General features: G+C 40.6%; 1 protein-coding gene across 1 annotated transcript in view; it reads left to right on the top strand.

Annotated features, from left to right (window-relative positions):
* LOC106963370 (protein piccolo-like) overlaps positions 1-9,241 on the top strand; it is a 24,862-nt gene that overhangs the window by 3,667 nt on the left and 11,954 nt on the right. The window contains exons 2-6 of the mRNA XM_015058244.1: positions 2,176-3,256; positions 3,448-4,287; positions 5,777-6,592; positions 6,795-7,634; positions 7,769-8,704. Of these exons, the coding sequence (XP_014913730.1) occupies positions 2,411-3,256; positions 3,448-4,287; positions 5,777-6,592; positions 6,795-7,634; positions 7,769-8,704 (4,278 nt within the window). The 5' untranslated portion in view covers positions 2,176-2,410. The remainder of the gene's footprint in view (positions 1-2,175; positions 3,257-3,447; positions 4,288-5,776; positions 6,593-6,794; positions 7,635-7,768; positions 8,705-9,241) is intronic.

The raw sequence follows: 9,241 nt of genomic DNA, 5'->3' as shown, positions 1-9,241 counted from the left end.
GGGGGGGGGGGGGGGGGGGGGGGGGGAGAGAACACGGCGCGGATACCAGATGGTGTGTGGTGAAATTAAAACGATGACAAGGGATTCGCTTGGTTGTTTTAAACTGGCTTAAAATGTCCCCACATAGTAGGACCATTTAGATTATTTGTCGATTTGAACAGGTGTCTGGTCGTTGACATAAATAAACATTACGTGGTAACGTGTTTTTCTCACTCTTGGACCTGTCGTGGATGTATTCTCGTTCAGAAAGGTCTTGTGTCAGTCATGCTGTGTTCTCCACACAGATCATCTGCTGTGATAACATCAGATCCGACTATGGGTGCTTGTGGGCAGAGCAAAGCAGTCATAACGTTATGCTAAAAGCAGATATAATCACTCACTTAGAGAGGTCGTTTCCCCGCACGGACCTGCACCCCCTTTAAGCTTCGCATTTTTAGTGAAGTGGGTGTTTAGAAAGAAGAATTTACTAAGATACATGATTTGGTGGCTCCCTACCCGGATGTGCCTGCAGTTTCTTCATAGAAAGAGAGAGAGAGAAAGAGAGAGAGAAAGAGAGAGAGAGAGAGAGAGAGAGAGAGAGAATCGCTTAGATTTCCCCGTATTTCCCTGTGTTGTTGCTATAAAACATACCCTGCAAAAGATTTCTCTCTCTTGGACTAACATCACTGGGATGGTGCGACTCTTTCATTGTGGAAGGGGATCAACAGCCCAATCTGAATATGTGCTGGCTGCAGCAGCAGAGCCAGTTGTAGCGGGTTGAGGATCTCCTTCGTCGCTGCACGTTGGGCTGCTTTATTACATTGCAGGAAAGAGATCACGCGTGATCATCGGAGCGGCTCGAACACTGTCCGTGGTGCTGAAAGCAGCAGAAGATAGAGTGAATCGAGAGGATCAAAGTGGACATTTATTAGGAATGGTTTTATTTTCTTTTTTTGTTTTGTTTTTTCTTTTTATGAAGAAATCCTATTTGAAGCATGGAAAGCACATTTTGTTCATTTGATATAATTGTATTTATATCAAAAAGGAGAAAATATTTATTCAGTTCAAATGTTCTTTTTCAAGGCGTCAAACACATTATGACCATTGACAAGCGACGTTAACACTGATTTTCTCATCACAAAGGCACCTGTTAGTAGGTGGAATACAGTCAGTCAGTAAAAACAATCTAGAAGCAGGACATTTGGCTTATCCTTAAAAAAATTAAACCAACTTCACAAGAACCCAATTGTGATGATAAAATGACTGGGGTAAAGCATCTTCAAAACTGCACCTCTATTGGGATTTTCCTTGTCTGCAGGGGTCGGTACTTATTAAAAATCAGCTCACTGACGCATATGGGAAGTGCAGGCTGGCCCATGTGGTCTGATCCAGTAGATATTGCTGAGGGAGTGAAGTATGCTGATAGAAAAGTGATAAATTTAAGTACCTGTAGGGTATTTGGGTAAACCAGACCTGGCAGATAAGAGCAGTCATAATGTTTTGTCTGAATGATGTATTATGTAGCGCACTGTTTATTGTGATTGCCCAAGAAAACAAAAATCCACAATATTTAAGTAATTTGTTTATTATATGTTCCAATCACATATAGTTTGGCTATATGTCCCAGCCTTCCAGATCACTCAGGCCTTATGGTCCTGACATTCTCTGTGTCCCCAGAGCCAGAATCAAACATGGAGAAGCAGCATTCTGCTTTTGTGCACCACCAATCTGGAACAAATTTCCAGAAAGCTGCAAAACAGCCGAAACACAAAGTTCCTTTAAATCAGGGCTAAAAACCCCACCTGTTGAGCTTTGCTATCAACCCATAATCACTGTAGCATTGATCAGCATATTTGATGTCTTTTGATGACTTTAACGATGGTACTTGACAAAACGCAATGTTTGTCATTGGTTCTTCAATTGGTGACTGTTTTGTTTTTATGAGCTTTTACTTTTGAAATTTTATGATGCAAAGCACTTTGAACTGTCTTGTTGCTGAAATGCACTGTGCAAAAAATAGATTGTCATACTGAATTTAAATGATTAACCTCTTTGTTTGGTTGATAGCAGCAAATTGGCTCAAAAAGCATCGGATGTGTGCGCGGTTCAAAAGTCCGTAAGCACTTTGTAATCTCTCCCCCTATCTTGCTCGTTGTTATTTCACACTTCGTTTGTCCTTTTCTGTTGTGCATTTAGGAAGTCTGATGTAGATGCTGAGCCAGAGGAGAGCCCTGGAAGCAGCAGCAGCAGTAGCAGCAGCAGCAGAAGGGCTGTAGATGCCCTCTCCTCAGGTGCGGCTCCAGCCCAGGCCTCTGCTGGAGAGCCGGGTAAAAGAGGGGACAGCTCCTGCTCTGACTCTGACAGCCTTATAGACTCTAGTTCCAGTGAGGAGGAGGAGGAGGAGGACAAAGTAGAAGAAGCAGACCCAGCCATGTTCTCCTCCAAATTTCTCAGTGGGGCGAATCCCCTGAATGCTATGTCTTCTGCTGTGAATAAGTTTGGCTTGTTCGGAGATGATGGGGAAGGGGATAAAAAGTCACCTCCTCAACAGGGGAGGAAAGCGTCAGGAGAACCACAACCCGGACCTGGCCCTGGAAAGAACACGCAACAAGAACAGGCACCCCAAAAATCCAACCAGGGTCCCCTTATGCAAAAATCCCAGCCTCTCCCTAAACAGGGATCACCACAGCTACGTGGCAATGGACAGACAGCTCCACCAACAAACAAACCTGCAGGACAACAAACTAAAGATCCACCCCAGCAGAGTTCACCAAAGCCTGGAGTTCAACATCAGGTTCCAGAAAAGGATGGAGCACAACCGGTATCTTCAAAACAGGTTCCACCCAAGTTGAAAGAACAACAGGACCCTGCTAAGAGTAGTGTACAAAATCAAGAACTTTTAAAGGCTGGGGTACAGGGTCCCACAAAGACTGGGCCAGAGATAGTAAGCCAACAACAGCAGTCATCACCAAAAACTAGACAACAACAGCACTCACCTAAGGTAGGACAACAGCAGAAAGGGGGCAAAAATCAGATATCCGATAGACAACAAGACATTAAGTGCCCAGGCACACCTGAAGTGACACCTGTTGGATCTCCGTCATTGGGATCAACGAAAGCCAAACCTCAGTCAAAAGCAGTTTCTAAACCTCTTTGTCCAGTGTGTAACACAACAGAACTTAATATCCATACCAAGGAATCACCTAACTACAAAACCTGCACACAGTGTAAAACTGAGGTGTGCAGCTTATGTGGCTTCAGTCCTCCAGACACTGATGTAAGTAGTGGCTTCATTATACACACACACACACATATATATATATATATATATATGTGTGTGTGTGTGTGTATTTGTATTAATAGTAATTGATAAAAGATCTTATCTAATTGTATAATTGTATTTATTTATTTTTTTTTACGTTCAAGTACTAATTTAGCTGTATCTTTGTGTTTTTAACTATTATGTAGGGGCATGAGTGGCTTTGCCTAAACTGCCAAATACAAAGAGCTCAAGGAACTTCAGAGCCACCAGGACCTCCTAAGAAAAGACCGTCTGGTCCTCAAAACCAGAAACCACCACCTGGTGAACCTACAAAAAAGGACATTTCAGCACCAGGTTCATCACCGAAACTACAGTCTAAACCAACAAAAGTGCCAGCTAGTGATGAACCTCCTAAAGGACCAGAAAATCCAAAACCAGGTGCCAGTTTAGGTCAAGCTCAGAGAATGACACCAGAGACTCAGCGAGCATCAGGTTCTCCAAAAATGCATCTGAGTGGTCAACCTGGCCAAACGCAAGGCAGGGTCTCTCCAGCTCCACAGCAGGCATCTGGAGGTTTATTTGGCTTTAGTAGTGGTGCAAAAAGTGAATCTGCAAAACCAGATGAGTCCGTAACTGGGAAGATGTTTGGTTTTGGTTCCTCTCTTTTTAGTTCTGCATCTACCTTAATTGGCTCAGCTGTTCAGGATGAACCCAAAATCACACCACCAGTTTCTCCAAAAATGCAGCTCACAAAGGACAGTAAGGCAGCTTCTGGCCAAAAGTTAGAACTAGAAAAAAAGCAGCAACAACCTCAGGAGAAAAAGACTCAGTCAGCAGTGCAGAAAGCAGGAAAATCCTCTGCAGAGGTTCCAAAGGCAGCGACAGCCTCCCTCAATCCTATCGACAAGGGCCAATCCATTTGTCCGATTTGTAAGATGGTGCTCAATGTGGGCTCAAAGGATCCTCCCAACTTCAACAGCTGCACAGAATGCAAAAGCACTGTCTGCAATCAGTGTGGATTCAACCCCATGCCAAATATAAAAGAGGTAAGACTTGTAATATTCATTGAATAAATCTGGAAAGAAAAATAATTGATAGTATAACAAATAATTAACATTTTCACGTAGGCTCTTTTCTAGACAACTTCATCGCTTCGTGGGCAAAGTTATTTCTTTCTGAGATAAAGCAGTTTTTCAATCAAGAAGTATCGCTTATTCTTATACAACCCTGTGTCGTGTAGAAAATATTTTGTCTGTGCTGCATTTGTTTTTGGAGAGAGACTAAAGCTAATACATACAGAATTCAGAGAATATTTTACCATAATTTAAAACAACAGGTGATTGTCCTTGCCAATAAACAATGTTGACTGCAAATTAGCTTACCTTTCCATGTCAAAGCACACTCTGCATATATGCAAACAGACAGATTTTGGAAATACAGAATGGATAAACAGAATGGCAAGTTTGGTGCTACCTGAAGCACATAGAACCCGACACTGGACGCTGTAACTCAATGCACAGTAACTATCTAGCTTACCAAGGACAATCTAGGGCTACATGATCTTATTGTTTAAGAGCATGGATAAAGTAGGTTTTGAATAGAACTGAAATAAAAAAATGATATGAAAAAAAAATGCAACCCTTGAGCAATATACACAATTAACATTTTTAGTACCAGTTGTAAAGGTTTGTAGGGGGATTTGTTGTTTGTATTTATTAATTTAAAATAAATAATTCTTTCCTAATGTAGTAAAACCTCACACAAAAATATTTTGTAAAATCCAAACATTGGTTTCAGTGCATTTATTCGTGGTTGGGACACACAGAGAGAGGGAAATTTGAATTTTGTTCTTTGTACTTCTCTCCTCACCTTTAAGAGTCCTTCTCCTAGGTTATTTTCTCTTCACCTCACCCAATAGATTTTCAGTAGAGTTTAGTTTTAGAGGTTGTGATTGCCATTAAAGAAGGCAGATTTTGTTTCTACTGAAACATTGCTGTATTTATTTGGAAAGACTAGAAAAAAAATTCATTTTTCTATTAGAGATCACCAGACTTTTATTTAAAATCCCACGGCATTACAAAAACATCATGATTCCATTATGTGTAACAAGGTTCCCGATGTATTTGCTAAGGTTTTACACATCCTTGCCACGGGTATCAACCATCATAAATCATATCATGTTGAACAAGAGTTCAAACTGATGAAGTTTCCCTTTATAAAGCAAATTGATTATTGTGTTATTTTTAACCTGTTTTAATCCACTTTTACAATAAAGTATTTTTTTCTGAAATGAAATATATTTCAAAAGGTAACTTCTACCACATAGTTTATTTCTTAATTATCTTTGTATGAGAAAGTGATCATAAATTCAGTTTCATCGTTGTTTATGTCATTACAGTCCTTTCATTCAATAATATTTGGGATTTCTGTGTGGGTGGAATTGTGTTTAAAATGTCACTTAGGAACTTATGAACTGAGGAACTTATGCTAGATGCAGTTCATTCATATCTGACTTTCTTTCTTGTTTTCTTAAAGGAAAAGGAGTGGCTTTGTCTGAATTGCCAGGTGAAACGAGCTGCTGCAGGAACTGAACCACAGAAAGAAACACTCTTGACTGATTCATTTAAAAAGACAACTGGAACATCACCTGGACCTGAAAGGACTTCTGCTCCTGGTTCTCCTCAGAAAAAAGAATCAACAGTAGCTGCAAAACAAGTCAAGACTGAAGGACCAGTAAGCCAAAGGCAAGCTGTCCAAGTTCCTGGACAGAAGACACCTCAGCAGAGCCAAAGGATAGATCCTCAGAAACAAACCGGCCAGACCATCAAGCCTCCACAAAAAACTGGAAGTGCCACAACGCAAGAGTCTGGAGGCCTCTTTGGTTTTAGTGCTTCTAAAAGTCAAAGTGATGCAGCAAAACCTGCGGAATCAGTGACTGGGAAAATGTTTGGTTTTGGTACCTCCATCTTTAGCTCTGCTTCAACTTTGATTACTTCAGCTGTCCAAGATGATCCCAAAACTGCAGCACCTGTTTCTCCGAAGTTGTCCCCTGCAAAGGATCCCAAATCTCTCGCAGTCAAAAAGCAAGAGCAGGAGAAAAAGCCACAGCAGGTACAGCAAACCCCGGGTCCCACACCAGTGCAGCCAAAAGCAGATAAACCTCCCTCGGAACTGCCAAAGAAAGAATCAGCCTCACCACTTATTTCCAGAATATCTGATTCCACCTGCCCTCTCTGTAAAGTAAAACTGAATGTGGGCACCAAGGACCCTCCAAACTACAGCACCTGCACAGAGTGCAAAATCGTTGTCTGTAACCAATGCGGATTTAATCCCACACCAAATGTAAAGGAGGTAAGATCTGGAGTTTAAGTAGCAAGAAAACATTTGCTAAAAAAAAATGTTTTTTTTTTGTTTTTTTTTAGCTCTACCTGTCTTTTAATAAATATTTATTAAAAGAGGATTCTAAGCTATATAAACATATAATTACAAACTATAATCCTTTGTTTTCTAGAAAAATCAATCTGAATGTCTAATTATGTTTGTTCTATTGTAGATCAAAGAGTGGTTATGTCTCAACTGCCAGGTGCAAAGAGCACTTGGAGCATCTGAGCCTCCAGGAACACCTGTGATGAAATTACGAGCCTCTCCAAACAAAACACCTGCATCTGCTGATGCTATGAGGAAAGAAACACCCTTACAAGAGAAAGAAATTTCACTACCTGCTAATTCTAAGGAATTAGGCTCCCCGCAGCACAACTCACAAAAATCAGTTGAGCAATCAGCAAAAGCCGAAGTCAAGAAAGGACCCGAATTAAGAAAACAGGTCATACCAGAAGCCAGTCAAAAAGTTCTGGAACAAGACCAAAAGACAGGTTACAATAAGCCATCAGACCAGACAAGTCAAACTGAACATAAAAAGAGTGGTATTACATCAACAAAAGAGGAAGATGGGAGGTCCTTAAAATCTGGTGGTTCCAAGCCTCAACCAGAAGCTGGAAAACCTACTGAGTCACTTGAAGGAAAAATGTTTGGCTTTGGTTCTTCAATGTTGAGTTCTGCTTCCAATTTTATAACCTCTGCAGTACAAGATGAATCAAAAACACCACCAGTTTCTCCCAAACTTCCAGCAGCAAAGGGAACCAAATCAATTCCAGTTCAGAAATCTGACTCAGAGAAGAAACCAGAGCAAGTTCAGCAAACTAATCACTCTCCATTGCTGCAAGCCAAAGTAATATCTTCAGATAGTCAAAAGACTGACCACTCTACCTGTCCTCTATGTAAGACTGAACTCAATATTGCTTCCAAAAATCCTCCCAACTACAAAAAATGCACAGAATGCAAGACCACTGTGTGCAACCAGTGTGGATTTAACCCAATGCCAAATGTGTCAGAGGTAAGAAAATTAATATTTTGTAAATGTGTTTATGTCTTAAAAACAAATGTGGTCTGGGATTCACTCAACATCTTGTATGAAAAAAAATGTCACTCTTACTTAAGTCCTTTTGGTTTATGTTTTTGTCCCTCCAGGTCAAAGAATGGCTATGTTTGAACTGCCAGATGCAAAGAGCTCTCAGTGCCTCTGATGTCACCGGACCTTCCATAAAACCAGAGACTGAAACAAACAAAGGTTCATCATTAACTGTACGTCAGAAAATCCCACCTCCTAAACAAGAGGAAAGTCTAAAGAAGGAATTGTCTGACAAAAAGATAGAAGCCCCACTAACTGATTCATCAAAAAAGGAGAGGAGCTCCACACCTGCTTCTCCTCAGAGAACACAGCATGCAGTTGTACCACCTGCTGCTAAAGAACCAGAAGTGAAAATACAGCCTAGCCCAAGCACTGGTCAATCACCTCCAACTGACCAAAGAGTAACAAGTACCCAGAGACAGACTGGCCAGGAAAGTGAGTGTAACCCAAAATACATGAAGGTGAAACCAGATGTTCAAGAGGAATCAGAAAAAACAACGCTCTCAAAAGATACTAAAACAGTATCTGAGGCCTCAAAAACAACCGAATCTTTGGGTGGAAAGATGTTTGGATTTGGTTCATCTATTTTCAGCTCGGCATCAAATCTGATATTGGCTGCTGAATCACGAACTACACCACCTGGTTCTCGTAAGATGTCTGCACCACCCCAACTCTCTGGCAAGATGTCTGTCTCACCAAAGATTTCACCAAAAAGTACACCTACAGTTTCTCCCAAAATGTCACCAGCTAGAGAGCCAAAGGTTCTTTCTGCAAAACCAGGGGAATCTCAGCTGAAGAAAGAAGACAAAGCTCTATCACAGCCACATGGAGAAACAGTCTCTCCAAGATGTTCAGATGGAGGGCCAACTATCTGTCCACTGTGTAAGGGTGAGATGAACATCGGCTCCAAGCAGACTCCAAATTACAATACCTGCACTGAATGCAAGACCACAGTTTGTAACCAATGTGGATTTAACCCCATGCCCATGGGTGAGGTAAGTACTGAAGCAAAGCTTCTCCTGTGAGAAATAAAGTTAATCAGTTCAATTCGTTTTATGTACTTCAGACCTTTTCACTTGTACTCTTATTTTTCTTCATTATGTAGACAAACTGGCTTTTATTAGAATTTTAATAGAGATGTGTCGATCAGGTTTTTTCTTGCGGATTCCGATCACCCATGAGGGCCGATCACCGATACCGATCACATAATTATTATTTTTCTTAATCATAAGCACTACCAGTTGCATTAGACAAAAACTTGTTTTTAATAACTTTTTCCAAGAAAAAAACAAAACAAAACAAAACAGGCATTGTGCAAATTGTACTGCTATTGGTAATACTATCTTTAACAGACTGAAAACATATGAAGGCTCTGAAGAGGCTAAATAATGCAAAGAGTCAAAATAAAACCTCTCAACAATGCCAAAAAATTCAAGTATAAAACTTAACATTCAAAACATTCAAAGGCAAAAACAGGTTCTATTACAATAAGCAATCCAGAGTTACTGAATGAAAACTTCCTGATAGCATGG

The sequence above is a fragment of the Poecilia latipinna genome, unplaced genomic scaffold (assembly GCF_001443285.1).
Source record: "Poecilia latipinna isolate Pla-1442-1.1 unplaced genomic scaffold, P_latipinna-1.0 Scaffold1526, whole genome shotgun sequence".
In the NCBI taxonomy this organism is placed as follows: Eukaryota; Metazoa; Chordata; class Actinopteri; order Cyprinodontiformes; family Poeciliidae; genus Poecilia; species Poecilia latipinna.
Note: the sequence above shows the minus strand (reverse complement) of the source record. Positions and strands in the feature narration are given on the sequence as shown.